Raw genomic sequence first — 24,805 nt, forward strand, 5'->3', positions numbered from 1 at the left:
CTTGAACACAGGCATACCAGTCTCTCTCTGTACTTATTAAGCAAAGTGTTTTTACAGTACTTTGAAGTATCCTGAAATGATCTCTTCCACAGTCAAAATGTATAACTATATAATATCAATCATTTTATGGTATCTGATCAACTGACACCACGACTCTGCCATTTGTACAATGAAAATATTGAGAATCCTTTCATTTGCACACATGACTTGGAAATGTCCTCATGTGAACTTTGAGTTAAGGCTAAATTTGTTCATGTAGTTGTTCATAAAACAAATTGTCCAATTAAGTATTTTAAAAATTAAAAAGGAATTTACTCAGGAGAACAAATCAAACTGAGGATCAAAACACACAGAGTCATTTAAGTGGGTTGTTCTTAATGGCAAACTTGTGAAGACGAATATCAAGAGTGATTGAATCCTTAAAGTCACTGGATTAACATAGGTATACATCTTTAAACTAAATCAGCAAAAGGCCACTTATTGAAGTTATATTTCTGTTTTGTGCTGGAAGATCAATAAGTTCACTGTCGGTTAAAATCCCTGCCCTGCGCACTTGAGGATCCTGTTCATTTAGAAAGTTCCACAGTGTTATGCCATTATTGTTATCGGCTTCCAACTGTTAACAGCAGAGGCTGGGTGATGATGTGACATGTTTTTTTTTCCATTGTTCTGTTGCCGTGGCCTTGATAAGGGTGTCCGCATGCCCGTGTCAGAAAGAGGAAGTGAGAAGGGTTCAGAGGGCAGCGAGCGACCTGCCGGCAGGATCGTCAATAGAGCTAGTCTGCGTTGGAGACCAGGAATCTGACACCACCTTCTCACAAATGCTCCCACTTGGAGTGGCGTCTCATCCTGAGTGACGGTCTACGAGACTCCAGGCTCTGACACCTCCTTATCGCCGTGGCATGGACGCGGGTAGAGAGAGGCCCGTCAGGCATGTGACGCGGGAGGGATGGGGATTAAGGTTGTTAGGTGGGGAATGCTGCGATCACCTGGCAATGACACGAGTTGTACACTAAATTTGCTTTCAGATATTTTATTTTATTAATGTTTTTCGACGTGAGAACCAAAACAGCAGGATATGAATGGCTGGTGTGAAGCAAGATTTCCAGCAGCTGACAGCGACGTTAGGGAACAGAAACTGTACATTTTATCCAGACAAGAAGTCACAAAGAGCTCAGAGACTCCTCCTGTGATCAAAAGCCATCACCATAGATAGATTTTCTGAAGAGCAGAATTAAAAGAAGAAATGTCACAGCTTTTAAATCACCTCCATGGCTCAAACATGCCACAGGGCACAGAAACAATATATATTCCTACTTATAAAGCATCTTGGCATTTAATCACAACTGAATTTTTATATAAAAAAAACAAACATATAGCAATCTAACAGTAGTGCAAGTCATTGTGATATAGTGGGTATAACGTATTTGTCATGACAGAGTAGTTCAGTTTGGATAAGCAGGAGCCGCTCAACTTGTGCGTCAGGAATCTCTGCCTGAGCTAAATGTAGCTCTGAGAAATCCTTTGAGGAAAATGCATGATGGCATTTCACATAATGATGCAGTATGAATTTAGTCTGTTTAAAATTGGCTATTCTGCTTCTGAATCCACATTTAAATATTACAAAATTCAGGTTGTGCACCATGAAATACTGCACATAGGGTTACATACACACTGATCTATTGACATACACATTGTTTCTTGATCAGATGGTGTTACTGCAATATTTAACCTAGTGACTAGTGATCCAAAAAGCTTGAACAGATATTTTTCCCACGATGTTTGGAAATTTCTTTATTCTTTTTATGATCATTTTGTCTGATGTGTGGCCCAGGGCTGCACGGAAAATAAAAGAAAAAATCTATAATTATCACAATATCATTTTCATCAATAGAAGATCTAAATGATTAACCTCAGATTCGTAAAAATGTTTCGCAGGGATGTTGCAATGATTTATCAAGATAATCCACTTTTTATCTTGATGATGCAAAAAACACTCTCATATACAAAACCCACCACATCGTCACAAAGCATGACAGACTGAATAACACCTGCTTTGAAAGCTTTATATTCTACACTAATATAATAACTGCTTTTCCTTTATACAATTGCAAATTTACAACATTCAGCACAAATCTGTGTCCATCACTAATGTACAACTAAGTCCAGAATTGTGTGTTGTTTGTTTCGTCACACGCCACTGTATGAGATCTCGAGTAGATATAGTTGAAATGTGGGAAGACGTGTGCAACGTGCAGTCTCTATCTCTCTGTGTTTTCAGGACTATCTGCATCCGCACTCCGCCACCACCATCCCCTCGTACTTGTGATTGAAAGTGATCACGCCGTTATCGTGATAAAGGAGCGATATGGGCTCCAGTTTAGTGGGCACGCAGCAGGCACGCGAGGCCCTCTCTGGACTCTTCAGACTCAGCAGGCTCTGCACGATGGCGTGTTTGGTGGGCGAGACCTCGGAGGTCAACGGCGGGTTGCACACCCCGTTGCACTCGTAGGCCTCGTAGCCCAGGGGCTGGATGATCCACGCGTCCCAGCCGATGTCTTTAAAATCCACAAAGAGCGGCGTCCTCTTGCACGGCTCGCTCTTAACATTGCGACGCATTCGGGGAGGTGTGTCGTAGATAAGGTTGGACTGCAGCTGCAGGAGAGACTGTTTGTCCAGGTCGTCCTGGTTTGCGAGGCCAGCGTTGTGATTGACGTGCCCCCGGAAAGCTTGTTGGCTCCGGCCTGTGCTCTCAGCGAGGTCGTTCTCGTGCTCAATCATCTGACTGAGCTCTTGTTTATCCTGTTTGTGGTCCCTGCTCTGATCATCTGAGAACACAATCAGCACGGCGTTTTGTTTTCCCTCCGAGCTCCTGTCGATATCAATCTCAATCGAGGCTTCACCCTCCTCTGTGACCTCCCGCGTGGCCCCGTCCTCCTCTGGAGTCGTGATATGAACCTCCAATCTGTGAGCCGCACACCCCGACTTCCGCCAGAGCGTTACCACATGAGTCAGGTCAAACGACACCCACTTGTTATCTCTGACATGGACATGCTTTGTCACCAGTTCCTCCAGATCCTTCATCTCCACCACCTCTTCTTTCTCCCTCCTTCCGCCTTCTTTCCCCACCTCTCTGGTCCAAACAACGCCCTCGTGTATATTGTAAATGGTCACCTTGCAGTCAAGGCCAGAGTGTGGTCGTTGGGCCCGCCGGACCAGGGTGAAAAGGCGAAGCTCGGCTATGGTTATGTGCTCGTGGTGGGGCATGGAGAGGTTGAACATCAGGGGAAATATCCGCACACCCCCGGCCGTTAAACTGTAGGGGGAGGAATCTGAAATTAAAATATCAATAAGTGTGTCTCAATGCGTTTTGCATGCTTTTACATGGTCAAAACTCACGTTACACTGTTAAATATTAGAACGTACCCCTATTTAAAAAAAACACAGCTATCATAACAAATGTATTGAGTTTGTTTAAATCACATAATTCAAAAATTGTTAAAAGCGGAATGTTTTTGTTATTTTAAGTTAAACACACAATCCCTTTTAGAAGGTTACATTGACCATTTCAGTTTTGTTGACATCCTATTTGTATGTTTCTTTAATGAACATAAAGTGCAGCAATCTTTACACGTTTGTTTGTTTGTGGTGTTAAACAAAACAAGTCTGTACCTTCATTCTTGAAGCTGCGCATGATGTTGGCCGAGGGCACAGACGTGCGGTCGTGGGCAAAGCGGTTGTACAGCTCCAACATGTACTCGGGCGGCTCCTTACGGGCAGCGAGGGCCCTGGGCTGGGGCCTCAGCTCTGTGAGGTTCAGTGTGGACAGAATCTGCCTCATGAAGTCCTGCGCGTCAAGGAGCGGATTATCACCTACGTCCCTGCCAACTGACGGCCTGCGGTGGGTCTCGGGGGGCCTGATGGGACTGCTCCAGCTCAGGCCAGTCAACGCCAGAAGGAGGACATTCAGGGAGCGGATAAAGCCAGCGGCCATGGTGGAGAAGTGGAGGAACGGGTTTAAGATCCAGAGACTGAGAAGCCGATGAGAAGATGTGAGGGATCCTTCTGGGAGAGGACCCTTTGCGAACAGTTGTAGGTTTTTGAGGGAGGGCTGACCTTGGTTAAATAGGACAACAGGTTGGTGTTGGGGGCAAAGAGAAAACAGCTTTGCCCTCGTTGGTCCTGTGGTCTGGTCGTGAGGGCAGGGCTGTGCCGTCCAATGTGCTGCGCTGACATGTGTCGAGATGTCACTAAGGCTGTGTACTCGGCCCTCCTCTCTCTCTTTCCCCACCACTCACTTATTACATTAATTCCCACTGATATTCTAGCTCATTTTGGATCTGCATCTTTCTCTTGACAAACCAAAGAGTAAACCTGCCATTGCAACGCCTTTATTCCAGCCTCCCAATAAATATATATGTTTCACCATGCTATAATTAAAATAACGATGGTGTCCTTCCGAATAAAAGGCAGAAACGATAGAAATAAAGATATCTAATTTTCAGTACCTTTAAAATGTGTAAAGATTCAAAACTTTGCTATGTTATCAATTAATAATATTGTATAATTCATGCAGCGCAATCTCCACAAGAGGCCAGTGTCGATCTAACCTCTGTACATCTGCCTTCGGAAAAAAGACTGCACTAAACATTTTCACTGGGTGGTGAAGATTGTTGATTTAAACTTTGCTTCTGACAACTCACATGCGATCATTGCCATCAACTGAATATAAGCTCGCAAACAGATACTAACCGGTTGTTAAAAATTAGCTAGAGAACATATGTATACTGAATATAAAGATATTTTCACCAAGACACCAGGTGACTTTTGAGGAGAAAATGTGAATATAAACCAGGTTCACAAGAACGTCATTGTTTTTTTTGTTAGTAGCTATATATGGAACTTGATGCATGGTAATCCCTTGCTGAGTCACTGCTAGATCCCATTGCATTATTTTTCTGGATTATATAATTTTGCAGAGGTTATGAAAAATTCAGTTAGTAAATCCAAATGTTCAATTGAATCCACTTTTTATGTCAATATATTGTGATATTAGTTGTTTTTTCAAAGAACAGGGCTTTGTTCGGGGTAGATGAAGTAATTGGAAAAATACATTATTGCAATAACCGCTGAGGAGCTGTGTCGTATTATAGTGGCTCACAAGCTAAATAACTACGCATTTGTTAAACCTGCCTTTCTGTATGAATATTTACATTTATTATCTTTATTTTGTATCTGCAGGGACATGTGGGGTTTCACAGACTCTTTGAATAATTGACACACATCTGGCCTCTGTGGAGCTCTGCTGTGTTTGGAAAACTTGAAAACCTCTTTTAAGTTTGACAATCGACATCCAGCCTAAACCCACCTCTGTGGCTGTGTTTGAAGTCCTCACACAGATAATATTCATGATTTTTCACCCTGTGTAGCATGAAAATTTTCAAAGTCACTGCCTGTACGAAAAACCCAGCTAAGGTTTTTATCTGTTCGTGTCAGTCTGACCAGAGCCAGTCAGTCGGTGATGTTTAAAGTAAAAAATCACCCAGAGGAAAAGATAAAAAAACGTATCACTCAGTGTATAATTAAGAAAAAAAGAGTATAAAACAAAATATAAAATTATGCACGTCATTTATTTTATTTTTTCATTCAACATCGCAATGCAAAAAGGACCACTGCAAAGCAGAGTTGTATTGAATGTAGGATTACTTACTATAAGCTAATACACATGACCTTTAATTAATAACATGGGTATTACAATAAATATTACAATATAAATGCCTTCATTTGGAGTATTAACAGTCCTTTGTTACACATTTACAATCTCTATTTGCCGATCGTGAATCAAATGGAATGGAGACAGTTAGCGAATGACTGCACAGTCTGGTCCGATGATTTATCTGTTAAGAATCAAAATGAATTCCAAATCATCTGCATGTTTTTGATGACTACGCCGACGAGAGCCCTAGTGATCTCCAACACAGACCAAACGTATTTTAAAAATCGTTTCATATCAGAATCTTTCTCAACAGCAGATCCACGTGTCACCTCAGGCCTCCGTGGCTCGACAAACTCGAAATACTAGAAATGATCTCATACTCGTGTAGCAGTAAACCTTGAAACTGTACATGTCATATTCTTTGGAGTCTCCATTCACCAGTTTGCATATTTAGTCTAGTTCACATATCACAAGTGATCCATCTTGAGCTTCAAACATATCATCCGTCTAACTGATTGCCAAATAATCTCCATAATAAATACATGTAAGTGTTTGGCACATTATCTCCTATGAACAAAGAAAATGACTTCTAACTGGATCTGTTCCTCTGTCCCCTCACGAATAATCAAATGGCACGAATCCGTATCTCACCACTGGAAAGTGTCTCTGCAGGATTTTACCGGCGCGAGCGGCCGTGTTGTCATGTTTACACCCAGGAGTCCAGCGGTGGAGGCTTGTTATCCATGAGGCCCACCGCAGGTCTGCCAGCTCTGATGAAGTGTTTCCTTTCACTTGTGGCCTGTAGGTCGAGAAATACGCACAGGGCCGGTGTTAGTGGATTGGCCTGAAAACCCCTGACAGTTACAAACACATGTCACAAGAATAAATTTGAAAATAAAATCCCTCAAAGCATAGCCTCCCTTCTAGGCATAGATAAATACAGTAATTAGTAAATGAGACTATGTATAATTTGATTATGTATGTGCTTCTGTCATGATGTCTTTGAGGTTTTCATTCAGTGCGTTCAAACGGCAGATTACCTGTAGAGCATCTCTTTCCACAACAGCTCCTTTCCCCTCTCCAACTCTGTCGTTTTGCTCCAAACTGGAATATACATCTGAAAGAAAAGAAAGACAAAGACATAGAACACTGAGAAGTGACGGTCACCTGTAACGAGGAAGCTTCAGTCACTTTAAAATGAAAATTATACACTCTTGAAAGAAGATTTATTAAGGAACCTCAGGATTCTGTCCCCTAAATCAACATTATATATTATTATAGCATATCAGTTAATTAGAAGTCAGTTAAATGCAAGTTAGCTTAACGATTTAGCCTAAATATGTAACTTAGCTAAAGTTAAGTGTCAAATTTGAAGTTCCCTGTATTTATGCATGAATTAAATAAATTTGATGAGTCACAGAGCTGTGTATGGTATATTAATGCAGCAACATGATTATACTTTCTCTAATTCTCTTTTTATATATATATATATAAATATATATATTTATTTTATTTCAAGAAAGTAGCTCCAATGCTACATTGACTCTGCCTCTTTTAAATTAATGTGAAATGAACTGTTGTTATTAAAATGTGACACTAAATTGTTTAAAACTCAAAGTTTTCAGTCAACAAATGTCCATCTGTGTATCTTAGTCTTTGTTTCTTCAACTACCAGAGCAATGTGCTCATGTCAGTTAGCTTTAACACCATCTATGCTGCTACCGCTTATGTCTGTCTTCATGAAAATTCTAACGTCAAATAAATTTCAGGCTTTGAAACTGAGGGAGACTTTTGAGAAGTTAATAAGGTTTGATATAGACCCACTTGTTTTAAATGTTAATACTGCAGATCCAGCCAGCTGGGCACCTATTGCCCTTTAAAGAAATGCAAGGGCTCATCTATTCATTTCAGGCCGAGAGACCAAAAAGAGAAACAGGCAAATACAATGAAAGTAGTGCATAAAAAAATCTGTTTTATCAGGAAGCTAGAGGTCGCTCTCGCTGTGAGAAAGTGCCCTTTTGGAATAATGCTCAAATGAAATGTGACTGGTGATGCGTGAGCCTGCTCTGCCTCTGGGAGAAGCTGCTCAGGCTAATAAGCCAAGTCTGTGCACTGATAACCTCAGCAGCACATCATTGGTTCAGGGCTATTTTCCAGAAGAATATAGTGTGAGCCTGAACATTTTCTTTGTCCCTGACACGACAAGACTCAGAGTATGTTTAAAAACCTCTTTCTGTTCCCAGAGCTAGAGGACACATCCTCATTCAGATGACGCTTTAATATCATTGTGCTGAGGGAATTCATGCACTGATTTACTGACCTTGGTTTTTGTCCATGAGAGGCAAAGTGATGTCATCGCCGCCTTGCTTTGCACTCTTGGACTTTTTAGTCGTTCCTGTGGTCGTTGGCTTCGAAAAAGACAAAATGAATTATGTTACAGGATGGCAGCAGAGAGACAACATACGGATGTGGGCCACTTCAGGCGATGATGCAACACTTGTGGCCTTCATGTGGCCCACTTGTGAAAATAGCAATATCCTAAAACAAACATACTTTGAAATTTTTTGGCAAACATAAGGTGCTATAGACAAAGTGTCATCTAGATGTGAACCTCGATTGGCCCCTTTATTAAACAGTGAATATGTGGCCTAAATAACACAAACAAATTCCTTCCATTGTGCATTCTGAGTTTTAAATGAGAAGCTAATAGGAACAAATACCTTAAAGTGACTCTTGTTCCAACCGGCCTTGATTAAAGTGTTCCTCAGGTCCTTGTAGGCCCATATGGTCTGCAGCACGTGGGACGCTGCCTTGGTCTCCCGTGCTGATTGGCTGACAGATCACCAGACATTAGGGTAAACAACAGAGGACAGCTCTGAGACAATACTGTCCTGATGATTAAAATCCTTTTCTGGTTGCCCTGGGATACTATGCTCATAATATCATGAGCTATCGCATCAAGGACATGTCAAAGCAAATGCAGCAGCTAATCCAATAATACCAAATGCACTCTGCTTTGTTTCTCTGCCTTATTTTTTACAAAAGGATAACGTTTGAGACTTTCAATTTGGGGTTTTGGCTGTTCTATTATTATTCTATAAAGAGATGACCTACCTGGACTTGTTGATTGCCACCAGCTTCTGCACAGCATGGCCCTGTATGAGCGCTCTGGCGTTCTCGGGGCTATCTGTGATGATCTCATGGATAGTATTCAGAATGGAGACCACCGTATCTCCCTCCAGATTCTTCGCCGGGTTCTGCTGCCCACAAGGAAGATTGCCGACAAGGTCCCTCAGAGCGTAGTTCCCTGCAATGACAGGCCAACTTAGCGTGAGTTTGCACATGTCACAGAGCCCGGGGTGTGCTAGTGAGAGTAACAAGCCTGAACCTATGAGGTCTTTATTCCTCCTGTCCATGGCCAGGTTGCGGAGAGCAATGGCCACCGCTCGCACCACTTTGTCCACATCGGAGCGCAGCAGCTCCACCAGGATGGGCAGCCCTTTCTCTTTTCGCACCGTGGCCCGGATGTAGCTGGACCACTGCAGACACAACGGATATAACAGCTGAGTGATGGCAACCTGTTTGGAAGGATCTGGTGACAGTTGCTTCAGGGGCTCGGTTGGTCATCTTTCCACCTTTTTTCAAAACCCCTCATAATATCCCAAGCACAAACTAAACCATGAGAAGTTCAATTCTCTCAAGTTATTTGATGTGTGTGATGCAATTCAGGGTCAAAATCTCAGTATTTTAAGGCTTTAATCTGAGCAGTGCTAGAGCATTGATGCTAAAATAAAGTGACACAGCGATGGAACCACCTGGAGTTCCTCGCAGTGAAAGAGATTTCTTTGATCATGTATCATGGTGACAATGTCAATCCAGAGAATCCAGTTAGATTAAAACAATCAAAGCCATATAAACCTGATTTTCACGAACCAAGATCAAGTAAGAACCCTTACGATTTTGGTGCGGATGCGTTTGTATTGTGGTGCAGATCCCCAAATAATTGAAAGTTTAATTGTGGTTTAATAAGGGGACTTTTGGGCCTTGGCAGAGGTATGCTCTCTATTGAGTGCCATTCTAATCTTTGTCTTATTTCACACTTTAATATTGATACAGCTTCGCGGACAAACCCTGGAAATGATCAGTGGACAGTGTATAACATCAGGACAAAATGAGAGCAGCCATGGTATCTTCTTTGGATATATAATGATTCTCAGCAGTAAGTGTTATAGATTTAAATAAAACTCATGCAAGGTCTAAGCCTCAAGGTAGAATAATCCACTATGAATGGGTCTAGCGAGTGTCACTATTCCAACCACTCACAGCCCAATGTCCCGCTGCCAGGTTCTGCACTGCTCCCGCCGCCGCCTCCAGGGTGTTGTTGTTGTGACTGCAGGTGAGAAGAGAGAGGTAGAGCCTCAGCACCTCCGGCTGGTACAGCAGCTCCAACCCTTTAACAGCAGAGGCAGAGAAAGTCAGGAAGGACTGGGAGGCAGGGGCAGTTCAACAGCATCAGTGGGTTTACATGTTGGATGGTGTTTGTTTCCATGTTGTATACATGGGAAATATGTTAGTGAATCTCTGTGTCAGAATATAAGATAAGAACATTTAGATGTAGGGAGGAACATCACTACTCTAGCAGCCTCCTGCAGAGTTTTTTTTCATGTGTGCCAGCACCTGGACACCTGACAATTGGTATAAAGCTGACCCAGGATCGTTACATGCTTGTCATTCTGATTTGCATTCACTGGCTGCGGCGTGGGAGGCATCAGCGTAGCTCTGCTCTCTGTTCAGTCCGAAACTACTACTGAGGGATTGTTTTTCTGCACACAGAATGAATCCATGATTAAAATCAGCCACAAGGCTATAAACACAAAACCTAACGATAGTTTAGCTGCACAAATCTCTGAGATGCGCACATGCTGTAGCTCATGCAGAAAAACGTGAATGCAAATTCCTGTTCCTACCAGAGTAAATGTTACTCTTCTAGGTGTTGTCGGATAAAAATGTCTTTCAGTTGGTGGGTCTTTTTTGTTTTTTGTAATGAAACTCTCATCAAGTGGTGCAGGTGCTGATGTGTGGCTTTGAATTTAAATGAATTCCCTTTCAGGCCATGCCAGCATCATGCTTTCAAAACAAATAACAGCACAGAGAGCAGATGCAAATGCTTCATATTAGTTTGATGATGACATATGATGAAAACGCTACATGACATATTTACCCTCTAATCTACAGCCTCCTATAACATTACTATATTTCGTACTGCAATCAATATTTTGTTAAATCTGAGATGCTCTTTTCAGAAAACATATACCTTTCATTTGATCTGTACGTTTTGGTAAATCCAATGTACCGTACTTTCTGTCCATAAATCCGTTTTTCCAACCTGTACACCACAGACACACACATGCACACAAACACAAACACTGGTTTTCATTGTACACTGATACACAATGACAGCAAATATCCAATCACCATAATACTGCCACGGAAATATTCAGGAGTGGCGTGCGGACTGACCTTGATTGAACCACTCCTCTGGTGAATAGGGTTTGAAAGGAAAAGAAGAGAGAGAGAACAGGGACTAAGAATATATTATGCTGGAGAAGGGACAAAGCACAGAGCTCCTCAATGTGCTGGAGGACAATCCTGCGTCACGTTTGACTCAGTGCTGCATTCGTCAATTTTGTGCAATTAGCTCCGGGAGGTTAGCATTGGTAAAATGCTATAAAACTGTAAATCACAATTAACTCCAACTTTATTGTTTCTCCATTAAGTCATTCCCTTCCATCACAAACAGCTGCAGTCCATTAACTACTGTTGATCAGTTATAATTGAAACTGCTTCTTACATAGGTTACGTGTTATCTGAGTTTTTCACTATGTAAAAATCGTTCTGATTGTTGCATCAGTTGTAAAAAAATGTTTTTGGGACCTTGCACTTTTACTGAGTGAAATCTCTTGTCAGCTACTGCACAGGGTGATGAAATATTCAGGCTCTCATTGGCATACAAGGGGGCAAAGAATGTGAAGGCCCTGCTCGAAGGCAGGAGACGCTCAAGGTAAGCTGTTCAAACAGAAAAGGGTTGGTTTGGGGAGATACTAATAGATGTTACAACTGTTAAGGGATAATGAAGGACTAAAAACCTAAAAATGGAAAGTTAGGTGAGGAAAGAAGAAAAACAAAGAATAGACTTAGTTGGCATTCATGAACTGTAATGTGTTATGGCCGACTAACCTTTGGGCCTTTTCCCACCCAAACAGTCAGGTTCGTTCTTCTTCTTCTGCTGCCCGACCGACCTCATCAGACTGGAGTGGGGCTCCTGGAATCGCTCGGCTCCTGGTATCTCTTTGTGAACGTGATACGAGAGGTTGCGCAGAATACAGACGCAGTTCTCCACCGACTAAAATAGCGAACAATGACAGAGGAATTCAATCAAAGATGCTATAAAGGTACTAACGAAATGTCAAAGACAGGCTGTTAACCTAAATTTGAAGTATACTCATTCATATATTAATAAGTTGTGTTGACGCCAACAACCTTATTGTCAGTATCCTTGTTGACAACAGCTGACTGCAGGGCATGAAGGAGCGCGTCCACCAGCCCCTGACAATCCCTCAACCTCTGTCGAGCCTCCGCCCCATCTGAGCTGACGTTCCTGCAGAAACAACTCGGCTCTATCACACCTCAGCTTGCAGGAACATTTGTCTTTCACTCTTTGACAGCAGCAGCAGAGATTACCTCAGACATCCAGAGGTGTTCTTGAAGACTGTGGTCCAATCAGCGCTGTGCATTTTGGGGGGATCGGCCGAGTCTCTCCTCCAGCCCGAGTGTGGGATGATGATTTCGTCAGTCAGAGTTTGAAGGCCTTGGTTGATGACCATCATCTTCAGTGGCTCGTGTGAGGAGAGGTTCCACAAAGTGCCTGCAGGGTAACAAAAATACTAAAGTTGTAGAAATAAAATGAAGGTTCGTTATGGCTGGAGAAAAATTCAGGATTTTCAAAGTACCTGTGACCAGCTCTTTGACCTCCATGCTGCTGGTCTTCCTCAGCAGTCTGACCAAAGCTGGTATGCCATCACAGCTCTTGATGGCCATTTTGTTATTATGGTCCTTCCCAAAGGAAATGTTGCGCAGAGCACCGCAGGCCTTACGGTGAACTTCAGGTTTCGGGTGGTCCAGTAGTTCCACCAGGATTGGCACGCCGTTCAGCTGGCGGACTTCCTGCTTGATGAGGTCGTTCTCATAACACAGGTGCTGCAAATAAGCGGCCGCGTTGGACTTGACAGGGTCCATCGGGTGGCTGAGCATGGAGATGACCTCGTTCAGGTTGGGGTCCCTCCAGCGTGGGTCTCTACGGATGCTGTCCAGGCTGACCATGCTGCTGCGCTTATGGGGGAACTGCAGGGTCTGTGCTCGGCACATGGCCTGGAAGAAGGGATTCAGGTTCCCCTCTAGCTGGGCCATGAAGGCATCATCGTAGCCACCTCTGAGGGGACAGAAGAAGTCATGCATTCATTTATGTTGTGATGAGGACAAACATGCAAATTTATCATTCAATTTTAATAATTTGGATCACTTTGAATAATTTACGAAATTAGCTTATCTTCTTGCAGAGAATAAGAGGAGAGGGTCGATACCAATACTACTAAATATGAAGCTATAACATTAAGATTAAGATGCATTTATTAGTCCCAAACCCATACACAGACATGCAAAGGCACACTCATGCAGGTAGGGAAATTTAACTTCTGCTTTTGACCCATCTGGTGAAGGACACACAGAGCATTGAGCGACCATGTACGGCGCTCAGGGAGCAGGTGTTGGGGGAGTAAGGTGCCTTGCTAAGGGGCACTAGACAGGGTAGGGAGACTCTTGGATTTTTGGACAGATCAATCCAGGTTCGTCTTTTGTTGTCTCTCCGTGGAGTTGAATCAGAGACCTAGTAGTTGATTACCCTAGCTTAGCATAAATACTGAAACCATGGGGAAACTTCCCTGGTTCTGTCCAATTATTCAGAGAAAGAAATAGGCCATCCAACACTTGAAATGGACTTAATCAAAAAAGTTAAAAAATGTGAAAATGTATTTTGAAGGATGGTTATTAACAGGACTATTTCTTGACAATTTTTTTTCATGTTATCTGGCAAACTCATATCACAAACGTTATGAGCTCTCTCGGCAGAGCCAGCCTAGCTTTTTTCTCCTGCATTTAATTAGAAGCTAAGCTATACAAACATCTCCTGGCTGCAGCCTTAGATTCAACGGACGACTAAGAGAGCTATCGATCCTCTCGTCTCTTCCTCAGCAAGAAAGTGAGCATGCTCGCCCCAAAATGTCACCCTGTTCATTTCATTTTCCACAGGGTGAATTAAAGGGTCTAATAGAGGCACCTTTGGTGAGTTTAACACCGGGCAACAGTGAGTTGTGTCTTTAGTAAACAGCTCTGTCACTTTATATGGGCTAAGGAAAAGCTTCTGGCAGGGAATAACAGGTAAAACCTCCTTATTTATTGACTTTGCAGCCGGCTTCCTGATTGATACCAGATGCTGCTTAACTGCTGTCCATCTGTCTATCTGTTGTCCGAGCTCACTCACAGGAACAGGATAAAGGCGACTGCACTGCCTGTGCAACTGCTCAGGTTAATATGGGTTATTATCACAGCAAGTCAACTGCCATAAAAATTATACTGAGCGTTGACTGGAACTGTGTTTGGATATGTTAACTACTGCTACAAATTTTTTTCCCGAGGAAGTCTCAGTCGTGGCAACTGAATCTCCGATGTCATCTACATTTTTAAACAAAATGGCTGCTCATAAAATGGCACATGGGAAAACATCATAGACCAGACATGAAGATCGATGGAGCATCTCCACTTCCTCCCACTTTCAAGTAGGGATGACAAAATATCCCAGGTATGAAGAATTGGGATTTTGGGGGCATTTTTGGCCAGAGAGCAAATTAGCAATCAGAGGATTGAGCCACAGTAGCAAGTAGCATTCCACTAATCTAAGTGAGTCTCAGCTGTCAATCACCCCATTTTTAACATCAAATTACTAATCAAAACCAAAATTAACACTCAAACACACATCAGTGTAATGACCTACCTTCAATGACTGGAATCAGTGTGAAGAAAAATGTATTCAACTTGTAATTGCACTTTTTAGTTAGGTAGGGTACTATTGATGACCTATACTGCAGCCAGCCACTAGAGGGAGATCGAAACGCTTTGGCTTAGGGGCAATAAGTGCAATATCCTATGTACTGTTTGTTGTTGTTGTCGGTAGTAGTATGTACTGTTCTGCAACTGCTGTAGCACTTTGGCCCAAAAATTGTTTTCCTCTCTGGGATATTCAAAGTATATTTGATTTGATTTTACTTCAATTTTGGGGGCGCTATCATGTCTTCCATCTTTATTTACAGTCTGTGATCTAGATTGTTTAGCATTTTGGTTTGTCTTGATGAGCCTTAACATCCACAGCTTTAAAGACTAATGCATCATTACACCATGCATTCGAAACAGTCTCAATAGCCTTGTTGAGATGAAAACTCAAAAGACCATATTGACTAAACATAGATTCAACATTAATAATGATCCCACATCTGTTGTCTGACCACAAACGTATAATAGGATCAAAGATTGACCTTAAGTTAATGGACTCCATTCCAAACTCTGTCATTATTGTGACTGGAAAATACATATTTAAAATGTTCTCTTTAATGTGTTTATGGAGTAGTGACTGAAATATTACAGATTTTCTGTCTGTAGAGAGACTCATCGGTATTTGTCTCGACATCATTTGCACCATAAAAACCACAAGAGTCCTCCAAAGCCATTCACACACTTTCCCTCCGTGGGATCAATAAAGTTTGATCTTATGTACCTGGTTCTCGAGGGCTCTCTGAGGAGCTCCATGGTTGTAATTGGCCTGAACTGGGGCATCCCCCCCAGTGTCGGATAACTGTGGGTCGGGTGGTCATTCTTCATGTCCAGGGGATTCCCTCCCCGCTCGCCGCCGCCCTCCTCCTCTGCCTGGCCGCTGAGTGCAGCAGGGGCGTAGCTGTCCCGGAGGAAGGGGAGGGTGTAGTGGGCCCCAGGCTGGAAGTTCTTGGCCGGCCAGTATCCGTGGAGGGTGGCGCGGGATAGGCTGCCGTACCCTGCGCACATGTCGCCCCCGATGCCTCTGTATGCATCAGGCAGGGTGTACACTCGGCTCTGGCTGTCTGGATTCACCGCCTGAGGCTCCCCGGGTGGCAGGACCGCCTGAGGCAGTGGAGGTGCTGTGGCGGCGCCGCCGGTCATTGCGATCGGTGTGAGGGACTCAGTGGGTTCAGTGTTTGCTGCAGGAGTGGGTGGCTCAGCTGGAGCGTTCTCTTTAACCACTGGGGTCGACGTGAGATCAGGTGAGGTCTGGAAGTTCTCCAGTTGTGTGTCTGATGATTCTTGGCTCTCACTCAGGGCCTGTTCACCCTCTTGTTCCACAGCCTTGGACTCCTGCAGGGATAAATGCATCAGAGCTAAATATCTCCACAACAGTCTAATCACAAGGCAATGAAATCCCATTGGTTTGTGAGAGCTACAGATTTCCCTCTGCCCCTTTGAACGCCACCAAATTGGTTTGTTCACAGTCGGAGCAGGAACTATTTGGTCTTAATTCGGCCGGGAGTAGACCCAACATGTCTCCGTTGCCTACAGTGTGTTTATTTCTCATTTAAAACCCTTCCGCACCATCACAGCTCATTTTTTCATACTGATGATCAATCATCATCATCGCAGTGCTTCTCTGGCCTTGTGGGCCATCAGTGAATAATGAGTTCTTCTTTCCAGCCAAACAATAATGAATCCCCCTTGTTGAAAATGAGTTTAGATTGGACTCTGATGAAACAACTTGAGGTCCAGCCATTGTTTAGAAGCCGAGTAAATTGCCGGATCTTTAATCGCCTGGTTGAGTCTGTTGATTTTAACTCTTTCGCAGGAGAGTGAGAGTGAAGCTTTGCGTTGCTATTTGTAGAAACCGAACAACAACATTTATTCGCATTGAATTTCATGGTGTCGTTGTCGTGTCAAGTTTAGGAAGCTCAGCTTTAATGGATTTTTCTAATAATATTGTTTTTGACTCTGAAAACTAAAGTGAACATTGAGTCGCACACCTCAGTGTCCGTCTGGTGCGGGGTGTCGGTCTCCAAGGAGCTCTCATTGGTCGAGGTCATCACGGAGGCGACGGAGGTGGGCGTGTCCAGTTCGTCGGTGGCGGACGGGTTATCCAGAGTGGGCTCTTTCCCCTCCTGGGCCAGAGAGAGAGGAGGAGGGTGACCCTCTGAACTCTGCTCCAGACAACACACACACAAATGAGTTGGACACGGATGCTGCACGCAATCAGTGTAAATGCACCATCGTGGGTATTGAGAAATCTCGTCTGCATTACACACAAATAGAGAGAAGATTATGGGATGGACGACACGGTGATGGCACATCATGTTGTTAGGGCTGTCGAAACATTATCAAATCATCACACATGACTTACAGAGTTCACGCTGAATAATGTGCACACGTATATTTATATCAGACTAATATACAGTGTGTATAGAAAATCAGAGAGATGAACTGGAAAGTCATATATTGTAGATAATAAGATGAGCATGTCGTTTTTGATTCTAAAGCAGGGTCAGGTGCCCAAAAATATATGAGAATATATGTATAGATGTATGAAAATAAGTTATATGCTGAGAAATGTACACAGCCCATATTAAAAAGAAATAAAATGTGCTTTAAAACACGAAGACAACAACAACAAAGAAAAAGTCCTCCTCGTCAACTATGTCCCCAAACAGACCAGTCATTCTGGTCTCTGAGGATCTCAGGCTTCTGAAATCTGACTTTCCTTTTTCATTCGATTTCAATTAAGGATTCTGTTTAGTATTAAGTCTGTTATCTTCCTCCAACCCTCTGTTACAATTCCCATTTCGTCAATTGTTTTGTTTTGGTCTTGGAGGGAGAACAAGCTGTTAAAGTGCGTGCGTGTGTATGAGTGTGTGTGTGTGTGTTTGTGTGTGTTATGTGAGTGTGTATGCGTGTGTATTCTAAAGTTGCTTACTCTCAGTTAAGGGATGTATTCAGAGCTCAAAAAAGGGGATAAGCTGCTTGATAAGCTTTGCCTCCATAGCTGCTGGTCAGGCAAATCATATTCTATTGTGTTGTGTAAATGCAATCTTCCACTATTGTCGTCCCACTTGCCGGATCACACACCTCCCTGAGTCTGCAGCCGTGCACGCTCCCCTGTCTGGCCTTCGTGCAAACTGGCCTCTTACAGCCTGTCACCTGAGGTTGGCTGTGCGTCACTCAGAAAACACTCAGTTAATCATCAGAGGCTGACCAACCCGCTCTCGCTCGAGGCCCCCGGAGAGCAGCCTCAGAGAGGAGACGTGGAAGTGCAGTGAGATTAGTTTTACAAATACACCGTATCCTCTTACGGAAATTAAAACTTTGAATTTGAAACGGGGAAAAAGGTGTGAAATATGGTCACTTCAAACTGAAGGGATTCTGCCAGTGATTATTGTGTAGACGCTACTCAGCAAAAACATAGAGGGGAAACAATATAGGGTGATAGACGCAATTTAACACTTAATTAGCTAATGCTGTTGTTTTTCTTGTGTTATGTTTTATATCCTCGTGTACAGACGAGGTTATAGCTGTGAAATGTATTATTTGTCTTTTTCAATCATGTAATACTTTCGTCTAAGTTGTTGGGAAGAGAATAAGTTGAAATCTGCAAATTACATGTGCAATTTTTATGGAAATCCCTTAAATTTAAAGATCTCAATGTTGCTACTTATACACTTTAAAATAAAAAGTGTTTACCCTTATCTTGCGTCATACTTCTTAAAACTTTGATAATAATGTCAGGGAGCAGAGTTTCCTTTTCTTTGATATGTACAGAAACTGACAGAAAAACATCTTGCAGGGGTACTAGGATACACGTTTCCTGCATTTCAGTTGAAGTGGCTCGCTTTAGTCTGCTCGAGAGCAAGCAGTGTAGGGCCTGGTAATAATTTAACAGCCAGCAAGCAAAGCAATGTTTTCGAGAAGTAGCTGCATCTGTATGATCAGATAGCAGTGTTTTTGTGGGGTGGAGATTTAAAAAAAAAAGGCCCTTGGACAAAGTGCAGCAGCTCTGTGACGGGGCTGGATGTGAGCATCCAGTCATTCAAGGTTTTTGTTGTGAGGCCTGATTTACCACCAGCGGCTCTTAAATCAATAATCCAGCTGCCGCTCTGATACAACGTGTTGATATCTCTGTAATTTCCACTTTCTTATCTCAAACAGATCTTAAACTCTCTTTTCTCTTCAGCCGAGTGTGCTTCATTAACCAGAGCGGATTAATTATTCAGCATCTTGGTCGGAGGGAAAACCGGAGGCTTTTTTTTTTTTTTTTTTACTGTAAACACATTTTATGCAGATTTTCTTTCAAAATGTTCATTCATTCCGGTGTGCGTCTCCAAAAGCACTCATGTTTTTAGTCAATATCGAATTATCTCACACACCTGTTTTAGTTTTGAAGGCGTGGTGGTCGCAGGGGGAGAATTTCACTCAAATCTGGGACAAACACTGATGTAAACAACCCCATCAAAACATCAGAGTCTAATTAAGCTTCTATTATGGAGGAGATCAATTCTGCTGCATCATTTATGAGCCATTTTACCACCTGAATTGCTTATCCACTCTAAAATCATTCGGCTATTCAGAACTGGGACATTATTGTACATGATCTCACAGGATAGATATATATATATACACTGGATGATACACTGAAATGAAAGTGTAGGACAAAAACAAATAAACTGTTAAAACCTCCTGGCTCTCGTGTATCTGAGGCCCTAACATTAAACCGAACAAGTTCCAGAGAACTCACCTCCACTGCATTGAATCAGGCTGCAGCGAGCCGCGGAGCTAATGTGCAGGGCGAGAGCTCGATTCGCTTTTCAGACACCCCACCGAACATAAGTGGCCCTCATATCCGAGCACAAAATGTGTCAGAGGGACGCGGAGATGAAAGGGTCACCCAGGGGAAATTGGCAGCGAGGAGATGATCTCGGCTTGAACATCTCTGGGGGAGGTTGATTGGATATTGTTCGGCGGCACAAACTGAACGCCTGGCCCGGAGACAGACAGGGTACCACTGTCCAGCACAGACGGCTTGATTAAGGATTTGGAGGACGATAATAGGCTGGACAGGGGCCCGCACGCTGTCCCCGTCTGATTCGAGCTCCAGGGAAGGCCAGGCCACTCTGAGTCAAAACTCATTTAAATAACTCACTGCACCATCACTAACTAAGTGTGCCCACAGAGCCAAATAGGTCAAGACGATGACGCTCAATCTGACCCAGCTGTAAAGACGTGGAGGTATGGTATATGGTGCAGCGATGCAGGAGGCAGAATGACATGATGAGCATCTTGTGCCTGTCAACTCTCAGAATTGAGGCCAGCAGAAGCCAAGGTATTATTTCGGGAGACAACCGAGTCTGATCTAATGCTGAGTGAGGTCAGGTTTGTTGGTGACCAGCTCAAGGGCATGACAGACACAAGCCACAAATTCAACTTGTCACAAATCCATGCCAGAGAGACACAAAGATGGTGAAGTGAGTGTGCGGGGATCAAACTTGAGCGTGTGTTAGTTTTGCAGTGTGTGGGGCTGAAAGAGTGGCGCGTCCACGGGGTAATAAAACATGACATCAGCCCACTGATGTCAGAAGACATTAGTCACAACTTTGTCACAACTCATCTGCCGTGCACTATCTGTTGAATCCGAGATGCTTGTGCTGGTCACTGTTAATATACAGAATGTGTTGCTGTGCATTGTGAATGGAAAAGGCACTGAAATGACATAAATGCATTCAAACCATTTTTAGTTGACGCTTGTTTCCTGCAGAAACACCATTGTCTGCCATGCATAACATCCTGTTCACCCTTATTCTAAGCAGGCTGATCCATTTAGTAAATACTCGTTCAAGATGACGCCACAGAGGAGAAGAAGGGAGGATACTCAGTCTCAAAGTTTCCATTTGGAGCCTCCTTTTACTCCTGATTATGCTCTGATCCTCAAATAGTTAAATACTGCATGGTCAGATTTAATATGTCTCTGATACATCATGGCAATACACTTACCAGAGTGTGTGCACCATTTTCCCCCTGGAGGGACAACCTCTCCTCATAATGCAATCAAAGATTATCCCCCTTTATAAGCTTGCCTATGCAATTTGCACACACACGCACTGCCATGTGCATGCACGCACACACACACACACACGCACACACACACACACACACACACACACACACACTTAATGAAGATGTTAGCATCATGTCCCCCATGCACACAAGGAGACTGCACCGAACAGCAGTGAGAGGGAAGGAGGTGAAGCGACTGATACCTCCTTCTTTCATCATGACAGAGGCAGAATGCATAAAGCTGTGGTGGGCTTCAGTTCTCCGCAGGAAGAAAAAAAAAACTGATAGGCAATAGCAGAAGAAAAAAAAAGAAAAAGAGGGAGGGTACAGAGCAAATAGAGCCATTCCACCACACACTCACCTCTTTCACTTCAGCAGGCATTGCCAAATATTCTCTGCTTCCCCACAAATGATGAACAAGATGCGTCCCCCTGCCTCGGATGAATTCTTGCCTTGACTCTACCTCTGAGCATTTGAGGCAGTTCAAACATGAGCAGCCATCCTTTCCTCCCAGCTCTCACCAACACATGTCCGCTAGCCCTCCCTCCCTCTCTCTCTCTCTCTCTCTCTCCCTCTCCCTCTGCCTCCCTCCCTCACTCTCCTCCCCTCTATCTCTCTCTCTCTCTTTCTATCTCACTCTCTCTGCTTCTATTTCTCTTTCTCCCACAAAGACCCTATGCACACGTTTGCTCAACACAGACGTTCTCACAAACACGTCCACAAACACCCTCATGCACCCCTACAAACACTGGGCAGGGGCTCTCTGTCATCCCTGCCCTCTTCCTCTGCACTGGTGTGTGCTGCAGTTCACTGCGTGTGCGCTATAAGCAAGATGCTGAATCAACTGTGTGATGCTGAGCCTGTGAATGGCTTAGGTAAGTGCAGAGCCCTGCAATCCCTGTGCTCTGTACCCATATTTTCTGGCAGGCAGGCAGGCAGGCAAGCAGGGTACACACACGCACACAAACACACTAGCACACACACATGCACCATTCCCTGTGGGCTCACAAGCAGATGCAGCTGGAGTACAGAGCAGCCCACTCTACTTCAGTCCTGTGTCACCCATGTGCAGCATAATAAGGGGTGAGGGATAGGGAAGGTGCATACACACTCTCTGCAGCATCAGCAGCAGCACCACCACACACTCCATGCTGGAACCAACCCTCTGCAAACTGTACCAAACCAATCAAAGTGCTTCTCCACCGCCCATCACCGACTGCACACAGGTCTTCTCCACACGACACCAGTACGTTGTCACTGGTTTGAGGTGCGAAAAATACAAAGGTGCTGAAAAGATCATGCAAGCAGGTCTGGTGAGTGCTCCTCTTGTTTTTATAGATGTCATCACCGGGACATTTTGAGTAACTTCAACGTTAATATACTTCCTGGTGTTGGACTTGTGCAGAACTGGTGAAGTAATTTGGACAGACATTATATTTAACTGGGACAAACTCATTCTGGGGCTTGTACGCTCAACATCTACAGGCGTTAAAACAAAACAGCCATTTGGAATACTGGGCATGGCTGAGGAGGAAATTGGCAGACACAGACATTAAGCCAGATGTCCAATCTATAGAGCAGTGGATCTAAAACTCTGGTCCTTCAAGGACCCTTAACTGACCCAAACTAGACCACAGACCCCCATTAGGAAAAGAGTTTTGCTTTTAGATGTTTTCTTACAGGAGGTGTAGGAAATTAAGGATGAAAATAGTGATACATTGTGTCAGTATGTTACTTATGAATTTAATTATAGCATAAATAAAAGTTTCCCATTTTACTGGCTACCCCTCTGGTACCTCTCAAGGACGAACCCCTGCTATGAATCACTTTTTCTATGAAACTTTAGCAATTCCAACTTTAGACATAATGGAAAATGTGTATTTACCTAAAACATTCTTCTTTTGTTTAATTTTGTTTATTTATATAAATCTAGGGTGGAAACAAGGTGGGGGGGCAGACCGTTTGCCATCGGGGGCCCTGAGGCTCAGGAATGAATTGCCTGAAGAAATAAGTTTGCCTGAGACAGTGCCTTCTTTTAAGTGTCGGCTAAAACTTTGTCTGGAGACATATTCATGAATGTGCATCCATTACCATTATTAATATTAACTCCTTTCTCGATTTTAACTATTTTCCCCATATGCATGCAGAAGTTTCCTTGGGCAAGATACTGAACCCCTGATGGCCCCTCATAGAAGAAGTGCTGCACATAGATGCACAACGTATGTTTGTGTGAATGGATGAATGGCAAAACTGTACTGTAAAGCACTTAGAGTGATTATCAAGACAAGACATACTCAAAGTAAATACAGACCATTTACCACTTAACATTTCTCTTTGGATAAAGCTATTATTAGTAGTAGTTGTAGTAGTAGTAGTGTTAATAGTAGAATTAGTAGGAGCAGTAGTATTGTTTAATTATTTTATTTCTTATTTCCTTATGCTTTTTAGTCACAAATGGAAAACACACGTGTTCATATTTTTATTTGGACATATTTTATAATTTCCATTTAAAAATAAATAAGCTAATGACAAATAATGCTACTGTGTGATTCCAAATATAGGATAAAAATATATATGAATAACCCATAGACGTCTTGGCTCATTTGATTACATCATCTAATATCGGTCGAGGCGTCGGTGAGATAATCGCAGTCGATCTGAGACAAAATCCACAGATCATCATGAAGTCCGGCTTCTCACTTACTTTCTCTGTTTAAAAAAAAGACTCAAACATTAAAACATGCTCCTCTGTGCACAGAGACAATAATAATCCATTTGAAAGTAAAAGATTCTGCGATCAGCCTCACAGCAGGGCGCTCGATCAGCTGTCTGTGTTATCGATTTCAGGGGGCAGCTCTTAATATCATTGATCCTGAGACATTTAAAAATCATTATTGGCCTCTGTGGTATTTCTTTCATATTAGTTTGTCTCCAGCTTGTTAGTGCGGTGCAGTTTGTCATCTTTAACGTTACACATCGACGTTTTTGTGAGGCCTGGTTCATTAAACTCTTTCTCATTTGATGGAATCCCGTGTTGGCGCCAATATATTTCAGAAGAAACTCCTTCAATACAGGTGAAGTAACAGAGAACCTTGAGTTCTGTGTCCTGGACATCAAACAATCTATTTCATCAGTGAATCAGTTGCATAGTAAGAAGCTGTTGGAGCTCCCTCGCAGTGGAGTTAACATTTGAGACATCTCTTTTAATTAAAAAGAAGGGAAAAAAAACCTTTGATGCTTCCATTGTGAAATCAAAGTGAATCAGCGTGTATTCACATTAGAGAGATTTCCTGACACGCGGAAACTGATCCATTTGTTCCAGAGGAGATTTCGGCTGCTCGCTGCTCCCCCACTGCTCCAGCGCCTCACTCCAAACATTTCTGGCTCCATCAAATGGAGAACACCGGCATCAAGTGCCATAATGGTGTTGGGTCAGTGAGAGAGAAAAAGGTACTTTACAAAGTTTCATATTCTGATCGAGGGTAGTTTTTTTTTTGCAGATAACCTTAATTTAGATGACAGAATATACTTTACTTTAGAGGTAAAAGGGAAAGGTGCTAAAATCTATCTAAAGTAGAAATCACAAACATCGATGAAAAAGAGACATTTCTGGTCTTTTTCATATTTTTACCACCAGCAGTAAAAAGCAGTATCTCTACTCGGAATAAAACATTATTATCACCAAATAAATGTGATTTATCCTCACAGATTTTTAACCAAAAAACATGAAAAGTGATTCATCGCCTGAGAGAGCTGGGAATGTTCCATAAACCGAGGTGACCAGACTTTTACATCTACACATCCTCTCCTCACAATCTTTTCATGGCTCCTAACAATCAACACGTGGGGCCGAAGGAAACAGAA

General features: G+C 43.0%; 2 protein-coding genes across 3 annotated transcripts; both read right to left on the reverse strand.

The window, feature by feature from the left end:
- Positions 1 to 1,017: 1,017 nt before the first annotated feature.
- Positions 1,018 to 4,258, reverse strand: LOC133975136 (bone morphogenetic protein 10-like). The gene is made up of 2 exons (XM_062413024.1): positions 3,673 to 4,258; positions 1,018 to 3,332 (listed from the first exon to the last, which is right to left on the reverse strand). The coding sequence occupies exons 1-2, from the start codon at positions 3,992 to 3,994 to the stop codon at positions 2,284 to 2,286; spliced, it is 1,371 nt and encodes a 456-aa protein (XP_062269008.1). The 5' UTR covers positions 3,995 to 4,258; the 3' UTR covers positions 1,018 to 2,283.
- A 1,368-nt stretch (positions 4,259 to 5,626) lies between these two features.
- Positions 5,627 to 21,411, reverse strand: arvcfa (ARVCF delta catenin family member a). Of its 2 annotated transcripts, XM_062412198.1 has the most exons (16): positions 21,303 to 21,411; positions 16,867 to 17,040; positions 15,600 to 16,210; positions 12,727 to 13,205; positions 12,458 to 12,641; positions 12,257 to 12,374; positions 11,954 to 12,119; positions 11,237 to 11,254; positions 11,031 to 11,102; positions 10,040 to 10,167; positions 9,105 to 9,255; positions 8,831 to 9,023; positions 8,437 to 8,548; positions 8,037 to 8,124; positions 6,757 to 6,833; positions 5,627 to 6,515 (listed from the first exon to the last, which is right to left on the reverse strand). In XM_062412198.1, exons 1-16 carry the CDS (start codon positions 21,321 to 21,323, stop codon positions 6,423 to 6,425), a joined length of 2,685 nt encoding a protein of 894 aa, XP_062268182.1. In that variant the 5' UTR covers positions 21,324 to 21,411; the 3' UTR covers positions 5,627 to 6,422. The 2 variants fall into 2 exon arrangements, with proteins under 2 accessions (XP_062268182.1, XP_062268183.1); XM_062412199.1 differs by lacking the exon at positions 11,031 to 11,102.
- Between the last annotated feature and the right edge of the window lie 3,394 nt (positions 21,412 to 24,805).

Source organism: Platichthys flesus, chromosome 19 (genome assembly GCF_949316205.1).
Source record: "Platichthys flesus chromosome 19, fPlaFle2.1, whole genome shotgun sequence".
Lineage (NCBI taxonomy): Eukaryota > Metazoa > Chordata > Actinopteri > Pleuronectiformes > Pleuronectidae > Platichthys > Platichthys flesus.

What these genes read in the sequence shown, in the direction of transcription:
- LOC133975136 (XM_062413024.1), bottom strand. Translation starts at nt 3,994, where the DNA reads ATGGCCGCTGGCTTTATCCGCTCCCTGAATGTCCTCCTTCTGGCGTTG. An exon ending in GCGCAGCTTCAAGAATGAAG is followed by an intron (nt 3,333 to 3,672) that starts GTACAGACTTGT and finishes TTTTAATTTCAG; the next exon opens with ATTCCTCCCCCTACAGTTTA.
- arvcfa (XM_062412198.1), bottom strand. Translation starts at nt 21,323, where the DNA reads ATGCCTGCTGAAGTGAAAGAG. An exon ending in CGCACCAGACGGACACTGAG is followed by an intron (nt 16,211 to 16,866) that starts GTGTGCGACTCA and finishes TTATCCCTGCAG; the next exon opens with GAGTCCAAGGCTGTGGAACA. An exon ending in AGAGAGCCCTCGAGAACCAG is followed by an intron (nt 13,206 to 15,599) that starts GTACATAAGATC and finishes CTGTCCCCTCAG; the next exon opens with AGGTGGCTACGATGATGCCT.